This window comes from Marmota marmota, unplaced genomic scaffold (assembly GCF_001458135.2).
Source record: "Marmota marmota marmota unplaced genomic scaffold, marMar, whole genome shotgun sequence".
NCBI classification, from domain to species: domain Eukaryota; kingdom Metazoa; phylum Chordata; class Mammalia; order Rodentia; family Sciuridae; genus Marmota; species Marmota marmota.
This window is the reverse complement of record NW_026000020.1, coordinates 6,596,916-6,616,313: the sequence shown is the minus strand read 5'-3', so window position 1 is coordinate 6,616,313 and position 19,398 is coordinate 6,596,916. Positions and strand designations below refer to the sequence as shown.

At 47.5% G+C, this 19,398-nt stretch overlaps 2 protein-coding genes across 2 annotated transcripts in view; one reads left to right on the top strand and one right to left on the bottom strand.

The window, feature by feature from the left end:
* The window catches only part of Kansl3 (KAT8 regulatory NSL complex subunit 3), a 48,292-nt gene extending 42,575 nt beyond the window's left edge, over positions 1-5,717 (bottom strand). Inside the window, exon 1 of the mRNA XM_048810325.1 lies at positions 5,707-5,717. The gene's annotated coding sequence lies outside the window, so the exon portion shown is untranslated. The remainder of the gene's footprint in view (positions 1-5,706) is intronic.
* Positions 3,347-19,398, top strand: part of Fer1l5 (fer-1 like family member 5) — a 53,153-nt gene continuing 37,101 nt past the window's right edge. The window contains 12 exon segments of the mRNA XM_015499714.2: positions 3,347-3,618; positions 6,895-6,947; positions 7,505-7,596; positions 8,157-8,265; positions 9,765-9,819; positions 10,285-10,394; positions 11,625-11,753; positions 12,449-12,511; positions 13,189-13,239; positions 17,069-17,099; positions 18,684-18,799; positions 18,951-19,068. Coding sequence (XP_015355200.2) covers positions 3,534-3,618; positions 6,895-6,947; positions 7,505-7,596; positions 8,157-8,265; positions 9,765-9,819; positions 10,285-10,394; positions 11,625-11,753; positions 12,449-12,511; positions 13,189-13,239; positions 17,069-17,099; positions 18,684-18,799; positions 18,951-19,068 — 1,012 coding nt within the window. The 5' untranslated portion in view covers positions 3,347-3,533.

Here is a 19,398-nt window from a genome sequence, read left to right as displayed (position 1 = left end):
CTTTTTTTTTTTTTTTGGTACTGTGGGTTTAGCCCAGGGACCCTCTACCACTGAGCTACATCAAGACAGGGTCTCACTAAGCTGCCTAGGCTGGCCATGAACTTACAGTCCTCCTGCTTCAGCCTCCCGAATCACTGTAATTACACACACGTGCCACTGCACCTTGCTCAGTTGCAAACATTTAACACTTGGAATATTTTGTATAAAAGCCCAGATTTCCAATTCTCTTGAAAAATGAGAGGCTGTGACAGCACTAGACAGGCCTGGGGTCTGAACATGCCCTCACTCTAGCCATGGCACTCCACCTCCTTGACCTCTGTGGCATTTGACTCATCATCCACCCACATACACCAGCCTCAGCCAGGACTTAAATGCAAGATCCCCAGCATCATGCCCCATTCTCCAGGAGGCTTAGCATGTCTTGAGATGGGTGATGGCCATGAGTGTTGGGGACAGGATTGGGAAACTATGGGAGTGCTGATGGCACACCTGTCCCTGTCTCTGGGCAGGTTACAGCATCAAGTGTGAGTACTCAGCATATAAGGAGGGCGTCCTCAAAGAGGAGCTGCTCCTAGCCTGCGAGGGTGGCATGGGTGCCTGTGTGCTGGTGACAGTACAGGCACGTGTTATGGGTGAGTGTGAGGCACAGATCTGGTTGGAAGGGAGTAGATACAAGATTGGCCTTGGGATCCTTGTCCAGTCTGGGGTCCCAACTTCTAGGCTCAGGTCCTCCCAGCACCCCACACCTGATCCCTGGGGGACAGAGGACTCTTTGAGGTGGGGTCAGGGCACAGTGGACACACCAACTTGCATGCCTGCTTTGCAGACCGACATCATGGTACACCCATGCTACTGGATGGTGTCAGGTGCGTGGGTGCAGAGCTGGAGTGATGTGGCTTCCTCAGCCTTTCCCCAGGTGGGCGAAGGGGTGGTGCTGGGGCCTCACCCACCCGTGTCACCTCTGCCTTCATTCTCCCACTACCCTGCCTCTCCTGCCTTCTCCTCTCCCACTTCCTCCTCTCCGTATGCCTCAGTCTCCTACCAGAAGAAATGGGTTGAGCCCCCAAGGAAGCTATCTAAGGAGGGAAGGGGAGATCCTGGGGTGGGTTCTACCCACTCTCCACCCCAAACCAGGTGGGCTCCAGTCAGGGTCTGGGAGAGGACTGAGTGGCTCTGTGACACGAAGGCCCATTACTACTGCTGCTGCTGCTGCTGCCTGGGTGCCTCAGCCACCTCTCCCACTCCTCCCTCTTCCCCTCTGCTACCCCTGTGAGTAGGAGGGAGGTGCAGTTCCCAGCCCCTACCCCTCAGGGCTGTGTTACTTGGTTTTTAAATGACTGGTTGGGATAGAACCCATAAGAAATAAAAACTTCAGTGGATAAAAAAATAATAATAATAATAAATAAAAGTTAAACAAACTAGAACAATAATCTCTTTTTTTTTTTTTAAGAATTTTAGGGGCTGGGGATGTGGCTCAAGCGGTAGTGCGCTCGCCTGGCGTGCGTGCGGCCCGGGTTCGATCCTCAGCACCACATACAAAGATGTTGTGTCCGCCAAAAACTGAAAAATAAATATTAAAAAAATTCTCTCTCTCTCTCTCTCTCTCTCTCCTCCCTCTCTCTTTAAAAAAAAAAAAAAGAATTTTAATATTTATTTTCTTAGTTTTCGGCTGGCACAACATCTTTGTATGTGGTGCTGAGGATCGAACCCGGGCCGCACGCATGCCAGGCGAGCGCGCTACCGCTTGAGCCACATCCCCAGCCCCTAGAACAATAATCTCAAAGCCCATCAATTAATGAATGGATAACAAAATGTGACACATTCATATAATGGATTTACCCAACCAAAAAAAGGGATGACATTCTGACTCATCCTACAACACCGATAAATGTTGAAAACACTACGTCTGAAGTGAACTTTACCCATGCTTTCCTCTGGGGAAAGCAGTTTATTGAATTTTAGGAGCTCATTCTATAAAACCAAATAACCTTTTGGATATTAAATATGTTGTAAATGTTTTCCCTACTTTGGTATTTGTCTTTCAGCTTTAAAGCATATTTTCCGCATAGGACTTTTTAGTTTTAGCCAAATAATGTCAGCCTTTTCTTCTGCAGGGATCTTTGGTGTTATGCTTAGTTTGGAAAATCATTAACAAAGCAAAAAAAAAAAAGAAAGAAAGCATTGCATTGTGTTTAGAGTTCAAGAAAAACTACCAGAGCATACTTTTTCCTTTTACATCTGCTGCACTAGAAAATAATTGAGCACCGTGATCAAACATTCAGCTTTCAGTCTTTGAATGCCACGCCTCTTTCAGAATGCATAATAATAGTATGCTTATTATGCTATTAGTCCTTGATTTTCCTAACCTTTTCTCTTTTAAAATATTCATTAGTTATAATGTACACTTTTAAAATATTGATTCCTCACCCTGACCATTGATTGGATCAGAAGTAACTTATACAATGTTTGAAGCCAACCCAGAAAAGGCCTTACCTAATAGGGACAACAGGAGCAAATGACCCAGCTCCATCCTCACACAAAGACCTAAAGAGCAGCAATGACAGCCACCAGTTCTGTGGTGGCTTAGCAGGATGTGGTGGTGCACACCTGTAATCCCAATGGCTCAGGAGGCTGAGGCAGGAGAATCATGAGTTCAAGGCTAGTCTCATCAATTTAGCTATGCAACTTAGCGAGACCCTGTTTCTAAATATAATATTAAAAAAAAAAAAAAAAACAAAGACAGGGTGCTGGGGATGTGGCTCAATGATTAAGTGCCTCTGGGTTCAATCCCTGGTTCAAAAAAAAAGCTGATTTCCCTCTATTGAAGAACTCATGTCCAAACTTAGGTTTCCTTTATAAAAAAGGTCTAAATCTTTTGCTTCTCCATGAGGAAGAACTCCCCCTGAGATCTCAAAAAGATAGTCCTTGATTTTTCAAGCCTTTTCTCTGATGGCCTCACTTCCCCCAGGCCCAGTCCAAGGGATAGAACCCAGGACTTCACACACGCTAGGCATTCCCAGCCTTTTGTTTTTTTGAGACAGAGTTTTGACTCAATTGCCCAGGGTGGCCTTGAACTTGCAGTCCTCCTGCCTCAGCCTCCTAGGCAACTGGGATTTACAGGTGTGTGCCACTATCTTAGCCCTGATGGCCTCATTTCTTTTAGCTTCTCATCTAAATTATTCACTGATTCACCCCAGACCACTTGTTTATACAGAGAAAACATTTCTCATATGCCTAATCGTCAAGTCAAAAGTACAGCAAGAATAGGAAGAAAGGGAAAGGAAAGAGGGAATGTCAAAGCAGACAGATTACTTTGTTGATGGAGGCTCAGTCCCTTAAGCCACTCACTTGATAGGTACTCTGTTACTCTACCCTCTCCTATTTCCAGAGATTCTTCCCCAGAACCAAGAACTCTCCACCTCTGTGACATCCCCTTTGTTGCTAAGTTCCACTCACCCCAGAGGGATCAAGGCACCCCAAGAAGGAAGCTGTAGTGCTAAAGAAGAAAGGAGAGGAAGACAGAGGTATCCAAGATGCTGCGGCTTTTTGTGGGGTCTGCCAAGATTGAACCACCCCTAACTCCACCGCCCAAACCCTGCCTGACCGTTTACTTCAGAGGTGAGAGCCAGGGTCCAGAGGGAAAGAGGAGCCCCAAGAGGCCACATGCATTCAGTGAAAAAAATACATTTATTGGTATCTTACTATGTAAAAGGTACGCTAGGTGATGCATGATGAGATGGACCCTGTCCAGCACCTTCAAAAGCTGGGGATATAGTTCAGTGGTAGAACTCTTGCCTAGTAAATAGAGCTCTGGGTTTGATCCCCAGCACTGCAAAAACAAAACAAAACAAAACAAAAAAACCCTGGTGTGTTAGCACACACCTATAATCCCAGCAGCTTGGGAGGCTGAGGAAGGAGGGTCACAAGTTCAAAACCAGCTTCAGCAATTTAGCAAGGCCCTGTCTCAAAATTTAAAAAATAATAAAATAAATAGGGCTGAGGATATAGCTCAGTGGTTACGCACCTCTGGGTTCAATCGTAAGTACAAAAAAAAAAAAAAAAATCAACCAAACCAAAAAACCCTGTCACCTTTCTTGCCATTATTTCTTTCATTAGGACTTCTCTGCCTAGTTTTTCCAGGGAATAGTTATGGGAAAGGAAGAAGAGTAATACTTTTCAACTTTCTTCCAAGAACTAGGGCTGTGGCACTGGGGTTGTGGCTCAGAAGTAGAGTGCTTGCCTCACACGTGCAAGGCCCTGGGTTCAATCCTTAGCGCTACATAAAAATAAATAAAATAAAGTTATTGTGTACAACTACAAAAAAATAAATATTTTAAATTAAAAAAAAAAGAACCAGGGCTGTGCCATAAACTGAGGTTCAAAGAAAGAAAGATAAGCTGGGCGTTGTGATGCATGCCTATAATCTCAGCTACTCAGAAGGCTGAGGCAGGAGGATCACAAGTTCAAAACCAGCCTCAGCAATTTAGCAAGGCTCTAAGCAATTTAGAGACCCTGTCTCAAAATAAAAAAATAAATAAATAAACAGAGCTGGGGATGTGGCTTATGGTTAAGCACCCCTGGGTTCAATCCCTGGATCAAAAAAAAGGACTGGGGGTATAGCTTGGTGGCAGAGCACTTGCCCAGAATGCACCAAGCCCGAGGTTTGACTCTAGCCCCACAAAAAAAAAAAAAGAAAAAGAAAAAAATATATACAGGAAGATGTGTGTAGGTTATAGGAAAATACTACACCATTGTATATAGGGATTTGAGAATCCACTGACCTGGATATCCATAGGAGGTCCCAGAACCAACTTCCCAGGATACTTAGGGACAACAGTAGTTCCTAGAAAAGCAAAGAATGAAATTCCTTTAATATTTTTTTTTTCTGGTCTGTAAACCATGCTTGTTGAACATGACAATATTCAGAGACCAATACTTGGTACCATGGACTCACAAAGGATGCTGTATCCAGTGTACAGGTTCATAGAGGTGTTCAGGGGGTTCAATACTATTTGCCCTGATTGGTTAATTTTAGAATTAGCCAGGCAGAGACTTGCAGCTCCTCTCCCTGACTGGAGCCCTCTCCCCCATCATATCACAAAGGCACCATTCTCATCCTTCTAGAAATATATCTAACAAAAATGCTGAAAACCACTGGGCATGGTGTTGCATGCCTGTAATCCCAGCAACTCAGGAGGCTGAGACAGGAGGATCGAAAGTTCAAAGCCAGCCTCAGCAAAAAGCGAGGTGCTAAGCAATGTAGTGAGACCCTGTCTCTACATAAAATTCAAAATAGGGCTGGGGATGTGGCTCAGTGGTTGAGTGCTTCTGAGTTCAATCTCTGATACCAAAAAAAAAAAAAAAAAAGCCTATAACCCAGAACCCTGGGTTCACTCATAGATATACCCACAAACTTTATAAGTTCCTATTTGTTCTTTTTTTTTTTTGGTACCAGGAATTGAAACCAAGGGCACTTAACCACTGAGCCACATCCCAACCCCTTTTTTATTTATATATTTTATTTTGAGACAGGGTCTCCCTAAGTTGCTTACGGCTCTCTAAATTACTGAGCCTGGCTTTGAACTCGTGATCCTCCTGCTTCAGCCTCCCAAGCAGCTCAGACTATAGGTGTGCACCACTATGCCCAGTCCTATTTATATTCAATGTTTGGTTTGGTACTGGGAATTGAATCCAGGGGTGCTTAACCACTGAATCACATCCTCAGCCCTTTTTATATTGTATTTAGAGACAGGACTCACTGAGTTACTAAGGGCCTTGCTAAGTTGCTGAGGCTGGCCTTGAACTCACAATCCTCCTGCCTCAGCCTTCCAAGCTGCTGGGATTACAGGCCTGCGCCACCACACCTGGCTATGTTTGCTATTTTATTCTTTTCATCCTGTCCTTCTCAGCATCTTCCCTGCATACCACCCAGTTCCCTGCACCCCTGGCTCATAGAAACACACACACACACACACACACACGCACACACACATTCACATTCTTTCCTTAAGAAGATGCTCAAAGTAACTTATCATTTTAAAAATTATTTTGCAGGATTATTGACTGTCTTCAATTAAGAAATTTCTGGGGGAGAGGGATTTTAGTGGGTAAAGAGCATTCAGCCCATTACAGATGTCTCAGGATGTCTTAGGGTGCTCTAACCTTTGCCCTGATTATAAATAAACCATGAGGGGCTGGGGTGGTGGCTCAACGGTAGGGCACTTGCCTCACATTAGGGCACTTGCCTCACACATGTGGTGTGCGGGGTTCAATCCTCAGCACCACATAAAAATAAATAAATAAATAAAGGTATTGTGTCCATCTACAACTAAAAATAAATAAAATAAACCTTGAGTCTCCGTGCATAACAACGAAAGTTTACCTCTTACTCACACCAAGTCCTGTGTGGATGGTGCTGGTCAGGGGGGTCTCTTGCATGGCAGGATCCAGTGGGGGATCAGCTGCTTGTCCCTTGTGGGTGTGAAATCACCACTCTGCAGGTGGCCATAGGGTGAGGGGGAGAGGAGAATGGAGACTCACGTGCAGATTTTGGGAGCCTGGCCTGGCAGTTGTGAATATGGCTCTTGTACCGAATTGACCAGAATGAGCCACACTGGCCCACTTGACTGGAAGACGCTGGGAATGAAGGATTTAGGAAGAAAATGAAAGGGACAAAGCATTATCTGTCATACAGGGTGATAAAGTGAGAAATTTCTAAACATCCTCCCCTGCCTCCTGCCAAAAAAAAAAAACAAAAAACACAATCAATGCCCTCTCACACTTGCAGAAGTAGATGGGAAAAGTCCTTACAATGTACTATGTCCCTTGACCCCATCAAGCCCAGACATTGAAATATTTCCTACAACCAATGCTGGCCCTTTGGTGTCTCTGCAGATATGAAGAAAAGAACTCATGTGGCAGAAGGGAATGACCCCATATGGAATGAGGTAGACACCCAGGGCAAGCCCAGAAGAGGAATCACTCACTGACCCCAATGGCAAGGGGACAATGGTGGGGTCCAGGCAGGTGCTTAGAGGCCTGGGGAGCAGACAGGGAGCCTCACCGGCTTTCCCGAGGCCGAGGCATCTCCAATCTGACAAGGTTATATTCCCGCGGCTTTCTTAGTGCTTCTTCCCAGCTCTGGGATTGACCATGGTGTGGCCCATCCACTGATCCAACCAATCCACAGATGTGTGTCTAGAAGTCTGACGCAGAGACAAGGATCCCCGTGTAGGACACCCGTGTCCTCTTCCATCCATTCTTGCTGCCCCCCCAAGCTCCTGACTCCTAACACAGCTTTCCAGCTCAAGCCAAGGAACCCAGATGGGACACCCTATCCTTTGGGCAAGACAGCAAATGCCATCTCAGGAAATTAGACATGAGGGAAGATCCAAGTTTTCGGGAAATATGGTAGCAGCCCCTGTCCCCAGCCTTTCCTCACTTCTTAGGAGGATGTGATGGGGAGGGCAAAGGAAGGACACTGACCTCTCCATGCCCTCCACAGGCCCTAGTATGGTACCTCTGGAATCGCCCCCTGGAAAAAGACTCCTTCCTGCAAATCATCCTTCAGGACATGACCCCATCAAAGAAAGAAAGGTGAGGGGGAGAGAGAGAGAGAGAGAGAGAGGTGGAGCCTGGCTCCCTGACCAGAGCAGCAGCAGCAGATCCATCTCACCTCTCACACTCATTCTGCTGCAAGGACGGAGCTCACTTCAGCCAGTCAGGGAGGAAAGGGGGTGGGGCCTGGAACAAGTTGTTTAGGATGAGAACTTGGGCTTCCAGCAACAGTTCTGGCCTTCTGAAGCTACGGGCCTCCCCTTCCTTCTTCTCTCTGGCTAAATAAAGCCTGGCTTCCTAACAAGGTCCCTTCTAATGCCCAACCCAGAGTGACAACCCCTTGGGAGTGACCTTATGGCAGTTCAGAGAATCTGATTGGCTCAGCTTCAGTCAGGTGCCCACTCTTAGTCCAATCAGCAGTTACTTGCATTGGGAGCCCCAGAGTGAGGAGAGCCCTGCGCCTTCTGGTGGATCCCCTGTTTCCCTGGGTGGTTCTTCAGTTCCTGAGAGAAAACCATCCCAGCTAAGGCCTTTCCTGCAACAGAGGAGGAGACCCTGTCCCCTGGTTTGGATCTCACCCCTGCTCCTTCCTTCCCCAGGTTCATTGGTTTGGCCACTGTACTGCTCAAGTCATTGGAGAAAAAATCCCGTGAGGTCCTTTTTGTGAAGGACCTGGTCCTGCTCAACCATTCCATGGAGCCCACAGATGTGAGTCAGGCCCAGGAAGGCCACGGCAGGGCAGCTCAGGGGAATTGGAGCAGCTGGTAGAGCTGAGCTTCTGAACTCCAGCAGGGAGCCCACTGCCATTGCCTGCCGACTCCCCCACCCTGCCAACCACCTGGCAGCTCCCCTTCCATCTATCCATTGAGAAAGATCAATAGATTGTCCTGAGAGTTAGCACTGGGATGAAAAATTGAGTTGATTTTTTTTAATTAGGGGAGGGGTTACCGGGGATTGACCTCAGGGGCACTGGACCACTGAGCCACATCCCCAGCCCTATTTTGAATTTTATTTAGAGACAGGGTCTCATTGAATTGCTTAGCACCTCGCCATTGCTGGGGCTGGCTTTGAACTCGCTATCCTCCTGCCTCAGCCTCCTGGGCCACTGGATTTACAGGGGTGCACCACCACCGTGCCCAGCCAAAATTGAGTTTTAGCAGACACTTGAAGGCAACAGGGGAGTGGGAAAGCTTTTTAGTGGGGAAATGGTAGGCTCTGAGTGTGCCTGAGTGAAGATGTTACATGGAAACCAGAGACTGGCTAACTAGAATCCCAGCATTCTCTGTGATTGGTTTGGGGAGCCTATTTCTGTACTTGGTCCTAAGTTGTGAACAGGGACAAAAATTAGGGCAACTGTCAGGTTGTTTTTCATCCAGTCCTGGCCATTAGAGGCTGGTGGTCATTGACTGGCTTCCTGGATTGTTGTTAGAGATAGGAGTCTGACTTCCTACAAGTTGGACTTCATGAAGGCTGCCCTCCTGGGCTGGTTGCTGTAGATAATGGATTAGTCGCCTGGGTAGGTTGCTGCAGATTCTGGTCAGAGTTTTATTTTTATGTGTAATGTGGCCTCATCTATTTGTATATTATGTCTCTCAGAAAAGCATTCCTTTTTCCAGCGGGCAGGAAAAGAAGGAAACCCAGGCAGGGGCCTCAGTGTGTGGGGAAGAGGCAAGTTCATGGAGGGGGGCTGCCTATACTTTCAGCATGTAGTTGGGGGAGAAGGTGAGGTGGCAGAGCTGAAGCAGGGGGTGGCCAAGTTGAAGGGCCCTGTGGTCTGCACTGCTGAGTGGTGGCTTTCCTCTGATGGCTCAGGGCCCTTGGGGAGGTGAGCAAGCCATCTTGGTGATGGTGTAAAGCCAGTTGGGTGGCGAGGTCCTCTGGAAGCAGGAGGTCAGTTAGGAGGTCTTTGTAGGAGGTCAGAGATGCTAAGCTAGGGGGAGAGATGGTTCCTGATGGACGCCCCGTCACCTCTCCCTCTCCTCACCACCTTCTTGCTGCCATTGCCACCACTGTGTGGCTCCTTTATTCTCCCAGTGTCCTCCACTGCTCTCTCCTCTCCAGTTTATGTCTTCCCTGCACCCCGACTGCGCAAGGTGTGGCCCCATATCAGGGGCATCGTCACTCCCCTCCAGAGGATTGGCTGTGAGCCCGGCCAGCCTGGGAGGGTTTGAGGGTCTGGATGACAAGCCCCTGCCTTTGCTTTGCAGTGCACTATCAACCTACAGGTGTTCCATATGACCCAAGAGGACTTTGAGAGGACAGGTTTGTCCTTCCCCGGGGCTTCTCCCAGCATAGCTAGATGGGCTTTTTGGAACCTTTGACACCCAACCCTTGAGGCTTTCAGAAGGATTGTGATCAGGTTAGGGTCCCTGGAAGCCATACAGATCTAGTGGTCGCATCCCCAGACATCTGGCGAAGGCCATCTGTCTCCTCGTGTGTCCACTTGTCATCTTCAAACAAAGGCCCAGCCTTCAGTGGGCATAGGGGGTACAAGGATGGCCATTTCCAAGAGCCCCCATTGTGAAGAGTTGGGTCCAGGGATCACAGTTACTGAGGGTGGGAGGGGTCCCTGGAAATGTTCTGGGGAGCACATGTGCCCCTATTAAGGAGTCTTGGCCATGTTTTTAGTCAGTGGCTGGTCATGGGGGGGCAGAGTGATGAAAGGGGGAAATGGCTCTGTGCCCCCTGAGCTCCAGCCTCCACGCCCTCCCTGGACTGCTTCTCTAGAAAAGGAAGACGTCTTGGGCATAACTATGAAAGAGGCGGCCCGTCAGAAGCTGATGGTTCCTGGCGCCACCACACCAGTGGTCCTGTCCTCAAAGCCTCAACACTTTCAGGTGAGGACTCCCCAGGTTGAAAGTCCATGTGACCCACTGACATCTTCACCATGCCCCTCCCCTTCACAAGGTCATGGTCAGACCCAGCTTCAGGTCCTTAGAACCTCATCACATCCCCTGCTCCTCCAGGGGCCTTTCTAGGAATGTCTGCCTGTGGCTGGGACTGGAGCCGATCTGGTGAGGCAGTAGGAGGGGCCCAGTGTGCGCCCCACAGGCCCCCATAGATGCTGGGAGGCAGAGGGCATGGACCCGCCCTTCCAAGTCTGTGGATTGTTGGCTAAACCAGTGAGAATCCTACAAGGTCAAATCAAACTGTGCGGGAAAAGGCTGAGCAGGGTGTGAGGGGGCGCAGGGCAAGGTCTGCAGATGCCATGTGAATTCCAGAAGCCCATCCATGCCTCACTAACCCCACTCTGATCCATAGCCTGCGGCCCAACATTGCTGCCAGGGTTCTGCCTGTTTCCAGCATGCCACCTGCCCAGGAGGTCCGAACTTGACTTTTCCCCTCTTCCCACATTCAGGTCATGGCCAAATCCTAGCTCTTCCTATCACCCATTGCCCCACTTCTCCCTTTCCATGCCCATTCCTTGCATGGCGCATGACTGTCACTTCCCTGAACCGCACCGACAGATAGCCTCCTCCTGAACCCCCAAACATGGCTCTCTCCTACCTGTTCTTTTTTTTTTTTAAAAAAAAAAAAAACAGTTTTTTTTTTTTGAGAGAGAGAGAATTTTTTAATATTTATTTTTCAGTTTTCAGCGGACACAACATCTTTGTTTTTATGTGGTGCTGAGGATTGAACCCAGACTGCATGCATGCCAGGCGAGCGTGCTACCGCTTGAGCCACATCCCCAGCCCCTCCTACCTGTTCTTTATTTGCTTTCTGAACCCAGCACCTTGTATATGCTAGGAAACTACTCAACCGCTGAGCTGCACTCCTAACCTTCCCTGTGTATTTTAGTTATCATGGTCTTTCAAAGATGTCTGATCATCATGTCATACACCTGCTTAAAAAAAATCCCAGTGTCCTGGGACAAAACCTAAGTGACCTGGGACCTTGCTAACCCAAGGCTGCTTCGAGTTCAGCTGCTCCTAGCCTTTCCCCTTGGAGTCTCTCTCTATCCATAGTACCTAAAATGCTGCTTATCACAACAACTGAAAGAAGAGTCCCTGTAGGGGAAGGGGAGCCTGGGCCCCCAGCATCTCTCTCCTGTGTGCTTTCCTCTATAGGTGCGGGTGAAGGTGTTTGAAGGGCGACAGCTCATGGGCAACAACATCAAGGCCACAACAAAGGTGACCATTGCGGGCCACCAGCATAACACACGGGTGAAGATGGGAAACAACCCTTTCTTCAATGAGGTAGGCTGAGCGGGACAGGTCAGGCAATTGGGCCAGGCAGGGGGTGGGCGTTTCCTGCAGGAAATGCTTGCTTCTTATCTAGGGTGTCTTCAAGTAGGTCTCCTACAAGCATTTACTGAGCACGTACTGAGGGCCAGGCACTGTGCTTGGCATTGGGAGTATAGAGCACGATCATTTGGAGCCTTGCCTTTGAAGAGCTGATGGTCTGGTGGGGGTGGGCACAGCACTTGAACCCAAAAGCAATTGCAATCCTTCTGGGCACACCCCCCCACCCATGACCCACCTCCTCCAGGCGCACCTTACCAGCCTACAAAGACCATTCTAACTCGGATGGACTGATTAGGTTACAACTGTCACAACCCAATCACTTCATCACTGAACATCCCTGCATTAACACAGGAGTTTCTGGGGGGACACCTCATACCCAAACCACAACATCAGGGCAGCTGGCTGGCTAGGTTCTCCAGAGACCCCCTCCCCTTCGCCTTTACCTGGATAGAAAGCCCTCTGGGAGTCCAGGAGTCCTGTGTTACTGGAGGAATGTGAGGTGGTCTTAAACTGAAAGTCATTGAAATGCTCAAAGTTGGGGGAAAGAAGCACAGTATTCCAGAGTTTCGGGTTTATTGGGTCCTTGAGGGAGTGGAGAGAGAAACATGGTTCCACCCCACCCCCTACCAATTCTCTCTGCCTCCCAGATTTTCTTCCAGAATTTCCATGAGATTCCAGCAAAGTTCTTCGATGAAGTCATCCTAATCCAGGTGAGGAGCCAAACTGGTCCCCAGCAAAATGGCTCCATTTTCTTGTCCCACCTCAATCCTGAGAAGCACTTCAGCCCTAGCCCATGCCCTTAGAGCCAGGGTCACCTGAAATTGTCTTTCTGACCCCAAAGAAGCCTCTCCACCATCTTCTTTACCCCCGTGGTAGCCCAAATTTCCCATTCATTTATTCATTCAACAAATGTCATGGATGGCTAACAGGCAGGTTTGAGGGGGGGTGGGCTGTGGCGAACAGGTGACCGCTTCCATGTGTCGGGATTCTCAGGTCACCAGAGGCCTAATCCATTCTCCAACCAGAGGGAGCTGCTCCCAATGGAGAGAGTTTATCACACACCTGAGGAAAGCAAGGAGGCTTGTCCCCTGGAAACGGTTACATGTTCTTGGGAACTAGACACAGAAACAATCATGATGAGATGTAGTGCAGAAAGTCTGCGCAACCCCTTGCTTTGAGTTGGCCTTTCTGATCCATGAAATAGAACAGGGTTCCTTTGTAAAGTCAATGAGGAAAACAAAAACAAAAAAACGTGTAAGCATTGGCCATTAGGAATCATTCCTTAAATCCTGGGGACCCTGAATATGTCCTTCCTATTGCTTCCACAGGGGATGGGGGAAATCGAAGCTGTGAATAATTAAGATCTTTCTGGAAACTCTCCTTGCAGGTGGTGAACTCAGCATTGCCACGATCCAAAGCAGAGATCGGGAGATTCCAAGTGAGTCCAGCATATCAAATTGCAGGCTTGGTCAAACCATTGCCCAGACCCTCTCTGGGCTCCACCCCCAAGCCTAAGGGAAAGGAAAGATCTAGGCTTGATCCACCTACCAACTAAGTGGCTTAGACCAATTACTTTGAGCTTCTACTTCCTTGTCTGTAAAATGGGAATAATAATAGACCCAAACTGCAAGGTCATTGTGAGGATTAAAGTAGGTAACAGTTAGGGAAGTACTGGGCGCCATCTTGAGTTACCCAAACTCATGATACTGTAGACACATGTCTGCGTCCAGGTAACGGGCGCTGGGGAAACAAAAAGGCCAGTGTTAAGTGTTGGAGAAACCCAAAGAAAGATTGCTGCCTGTGAGGACAGAGGACAACAATGTAATTTGAAAAGACACAAACTGAGAGAGGAGTTCACACAGTCAGGGAGGGTTAAAATAAGAGTCTCAAAATCCAGGAATATCAGGAAAGGGTTGGTGCTAGATTAAATACAGGATGCCTGGTTATATTTGAATCTTAGATAAACAACAGATACTTCTTAGATCTGTCAAAGAGGCTTATTTTGAGATTCTAGAATGGAGCAATGCTTGATTGCATAAAACAGAATAATAGGTCAAGCAGAAGAAGTTGGTTTTATGGACAGAGAATGACTGGAAAAAAAAAAAAAAAACCCAGAAACAAGCCAGGGGTGGGAGTGCATGCCTGTAATCCCAGAGACTCATGAGGCTAGGCCAGTTCAAGGCCAGCCTGGGCAATTTAGCAAGACCCTACCTCAAAATAAAATATATAGCTCAGTGGAAGAGTATCTGCCTGGTAAGCATGAGGCTCTGGGTTCAGTTCCTACCACCCCCTCCCAAAAATAACAAAATAGAAAGGCAGATTGGTCATCACAAAGTTCCTTTGCTTATAAGGCAAGGACAGGGGGACAGAACAATAGGAAAATAACTGACTGCTTAACAACAAGTTCCTTTTCGTAAGGAATAAAGCAGAGGAAGTTCGTTATTGTACAGATGTACCTGGTTCAGGAATCTGGCTCTCATTCTCCTGATTGTCTGAAGGTCACATAACAATTGAAGTGATGGAACTTCAGCATGGGTGACTCATTTTGATATTTAGTCTAGTCTCTTTGGACCCAGTGCAGTAGTTTTATCTAAAACAACAGGGCTCCATAATTTTTATAAACAGCTATAATTCAGTAATGTCCAAATATTGTTTCATTGCACACCAAATATTGCATATGGGTACTGAAGTTCAATTTTTTTTTTTTTTTTTTTGGTACCAGGGATTAAACCCAGGGGTGCTTAACCACTGAGCCACATCCCCAGCCCTTTTTGTATTTTATTTAGAGACAGGATCTCACTGATTTGCTTAGGTACTCATTGCTCTCATTACTGAGACTGGCTTTGAACTTTGATCCTCCTGCCTCAGGCTCCTGAGCCACTGGGATTACAGGCATGCACCACCATGCCCGGCCAGAATTCTTCAAAGTTTGTTCAAATCAGGATCCAAACCAGATCCATTCATTGCAGTTAGCAAATGTGCAGCTTAGGTTTCTTATTCCATTGGTCCCCTTAAAAAATTTTTTTCTTAACTTGCAATTTATCTGTTAAGGAAACAATAGTTGTACCTGGTATTCTCCGATCTAGATTGCATTTCCAGGGGGTCGTATCTCACCCCACTTCCCCATTCTCTATCCAGAGGCTTGACCAGACTGGGAGCAATTATTTAGCAAGGTGACTTCAGCAGGAGGCACAGAATGCCTGTGGGGCTCTCTTCCTGCCACGCCATTGCTGGTCACTGACTACATCTATTACTGTCTGAGGAGTGACTGAGCCTGAATTCTGCTTTGTCGTGGTATAGCTTTATTGGGATACAGTTGCTGTACAATGAATTGCACATACTTAAATGTGTCATCTGATATATTTTTAAATATGTACATACCCATAAAACCATCATCATAATCAAGATAATAAATGTATCTGTCACATCTATCATTCCCCAAAAGTTCCCTCAGGCCCTTCCTCTTCCTCTCATCCTACCTCCTCCCATCCTCAGTCAATCACTGATCTATCTTTCCTCCCTCCCTCCCTCCCTCCCTGTTTTTTCTTCTTTCTCCCCACCCCCCTTCTTTCTTTGCTGGGGACTGAATCCATAGGCGCTTTACCACTGAGCTATACACCCCCATCCCTTTTATTATTTACTTATTTATTTATTATCACTAAATTGCTGAGGTTGGCCTCAAACTTATTTATTTTTATTTATTTATGTTTTAATATTTTTTAATTGTCAATGGACCTTTTTATTTTTATTTCTTTATATGCAGTGCTGAGACTTGAACCAGTGCCTCACACATGCTAGGCAAGTGCTCTACCACTAGGCTACACCCCTAGCTCTTGGCCTCAAATTTATAATCCTCCTGCCTCAGCCTTCCAAGTTGATGGGATTACAGGCATGTGTCATCATACCTGGAACTGATCTATTATCCACTGTTATAGATTGTTTACATTTTCTAGCATGTTACATAAATGGAATCACATGGTATACCCTTTTTCATCTTGTTTCTTTCACTAAGTGCAATTAGTTTGAGCTTCATTCCACGTTGCATATAGCAACAGTTTGTTCCTTTTTATTGCTGAGTAATAGTCCATTGTATAGACATAATAGTTTGTTTATCCGTTCATCTGTTGGCTGACATTTCCACTGCTTCCAACCTGGGGCTATTACAATGAAGCTATTGTAAAACATTTATATATAAGTCTTATTTTGGACACATGCCTTCCTTTCTCTTGGGTAAAACCTGTTCCAGTGCAGACTTCTTCACTGTTTATAAGAGTTTGGCCATTTCTCTCAAACTCAGGATCCTCTTGTGCAGAATGGAGGTGACCACAGGCCTACCTACCTTCCCAGTCACTGAATATTAGAGGAGTGTAGAGTGCGGTGGCATACGCCTATTGTACCAGTGGCTTGAGAGGCTGAGGCAGGAGAATCATAAGTTCAAAGCCAGCCTCAGCAATGGTGAGGCATTAAGCACCTCAGTGAGACCCTGTCTCTAAATAAAATACAAAATAGGGCTGGGGATGTGGCTCAGTGGTGGAATGCCCCCAAGTTCAATACCCAGTAGCAAAAAAAGAAAAAGAAAAAATCAGACGATTTAAGGCAAAGATTGTGTCAAACACCAGTAGCAAATACTATCGTTGGGTCAGCCAGTGTGACCCACCTTGACTGGAGACCTGTGTGAGTCAGGTTTCCTTACTATCACAAATCCCTGAGAGACTGTGCGTGTGAGTGTGCATGTGTGAGTGTGTGCATGTGTGCTTGTGTGTATGTGTGTGTGTGTGTGTGTGTGTGTGTGTGTCCTGTCCCGGGGGAACAGGATGATCAAGGAGAAGCAAAGAGGCTCTGGGTCTCCTTTTCCCCTGGCAGAAGGCCTGAGGAATGGTATGATGCAGGCCAGGACGGGTGTGTGGCTAGGGGTCGTGTATGTACAGACACATGGAAAGGCTCATTTGGGCTCACAGTTGTAGAGGTTCCAGTCCATGACTGGGTCTTTAGTGACGCATCATGGCAGGAGTGCAGGGTGGAGCAGAGTAGTCCACCTCATGGCCAGGAAATAAAGGAGACAGAGGAAGAGGCCAGGGCCCCACAATCACCCTTTGGGGTCAGGCCCCCAGTGACCTGGCCTCCTTCTAGGTCCCACACAAAGGTTCCACCCCTTCCCAAGAGTACCTAGCCGGGGACTGGCCTCCAACACCTGGGCCTTGGCGGGGAACACTGGAGCATCAAAGCACAGCTAGACTAACCCTCCTCCCCCACTCTTGTCTTTTCAGACAGATATTGGGTTTATCTACCATTGTCCAGGTAGGTGACGGAGGTTACCCATACACGTGCATTCTACTGAGAAAAATCAGGACAGGGTCAAGTCACCTTGAAATCCCACCACATGAACCAGGCGTGGTGGCACACACCTGTAACCCCAGCAGCTAGGGAGGCTGAGACAGGAGGATCACGAGTTCAAAGCCAGCCTCAGCAAAAGTGAGCTGCTAAGCAACTCAGTGAGACTCTGTCTCTAAATGAAATACAGAATAGAGCCAGGGATGTGGCTCAGTGGTTGAGTGCCCCTGAGTTCAATCCCCGGTACCAAAAAAAAAAATCCCACCACATGGGGAGAAAGTATTAGAAGGCTCTACTTGATAATATTTTACTGTACTCTATGGTATTTTATCTTACTTTATTTTATTTACTTGTTTGTTCGTTTGTTGTTTGTTTATTTAATGGTACCAGGGTTGGAACCCAGGGACATTTTACCACCGAGCCACATCCCCAGCTCTCTTTTTATATTTTATTTAGAGACAGGGTCTTGCTGAGTTGCTTAGGGCCTCGCTGAGTTGCTGAGGCTGGCTTTGAACTCACAGTCCTCCTGCCTCAGCTTCCAGAGTTGCTGGGATCACAGGCCTGTACCAGCACACCCTGCCCTTACTTTATTATAACAGCAGATTTTTCTGAAAAACTTTGCATCAAATGCTAACTTTTGACTGCATCCCTGAGTTTGATTTCTATTTATTGAGACCAGCATGGCTTGATTGAAGTTGGTTTAAAAAACCAACTCTCACTGAGTTGCTTAGTGCCTTGCTTTTGCTAAGGCTGCCTTTGATCAGATTGGGGTGACTGGCATATTCGTTACCTCAAACATTTATCATTTATGTGTGTTTTAACATTCAGAATTCTGCTGGCTATTTTGAAATGGATAATTAATATATATATATTAATATTAATTAACTAATATAATTATATATTAATATATATTTTGTTGTGGATGGACACAATACCTTTATTTTATTTATTTATTTCTATGTGGTGCTGAGGATCGAACCCAATGCCTCATACATGCTAGGCACTGAGCCACAACCCCAGCCCCTGAAATGGACAGTTATGGCCAACCATAGTTACCTCACTGTGCTCTGGAACATTAGAAGCCTTATTCCCTCCTCTTCAGCAGCACCCCTGTACCCAGTGAACATCTCTTCTCTATCCCTCCTCCTCCCCACCCACCCACCCTCTACTAACCACTCCTCTGTGGGACCCTGGTGATTGAGTGGTGGTTTCCACCATGACCTGGCCATGACATACTACCAGGCTGAGATTTGGATTTTGGGGTGGGGCAGATGGCTGCCTCTATCGTGTCTGACTCCAGACCAGGCCAGTCACAGCAGCAGGTTCCCAGGTGGACAGGGGACCCTCTTTCATGGAGGCAATAGCTGGCAACCCTAGGAGGATCCCCTAATGGCTGAAGTGACTCTTGATCTCATCTCCTCTACCGTAGGGTGGGAACCAGAAGGTTAAGAGGCACCTTTCCTGCCCCCTCTCCCCCAGCAACAGTGCCGGGTTTCAGGGAGAGCCGTGGAGACTAGAGACTGGTCTCCCATAGCCCCTCTGCTTCTCCAGGTCACGCAATCATAAGGAAATGGCTGGGCCTCTGCCATCCAAATAAATCCACCAGCGGCGTGAGAGGCTACCTGAAAGTCACCATCTGTGTCCTTGGTGCTGGCGACCAGGCCCCGGTGAGGCTACCCCGCCCAGCCCCAGGAGCATTTTCTACCCTGGCCTCTAACCTGCACAACCATCCTTCATCCAGCGTGTCCCTGTAGGGTGGTCCCACTCCACCCACCCTGGCTGTGACCTCCCCACAACACTGACCCTGTCTGCTCTCAGGTGGATCAGAAGCTGACCTACTCGACCGATGATGTGCAGGTCTTCAAGTCCATGGCAGTCCCCATCAAGATGGCTTACCTACAGTTCTTCATCTACTGCGCAGAGGATCTCCATTCCGGTGGGAGAAGGGGAGGGACCCCCCTGAACCTGCCTGCAGGGGAGCAGCCCAGACCCTCGTGGGGCCTTCTCATTCCTTTTGACACTGACCTAAGAGGTGGGGTGGGGGACAGAGTGAGATGAAGTCCTCCAAGACTGTTGGACCAAGGTCACCCTGGTGTCCCTTTGTGCCTTGACCGGCCTTTGATGCCCAGATGCAGACTCACCGTACTTTCTGATCATCCCACCCCACTCCCCCCCTTCTGTGTGGAGTGGATGTCACACAGAAGGGGCAGAGTGGGGGTTAAGTAGTGGTGTCATTTTTCCATTTCTACCTCCTTAAAAAAGCTGC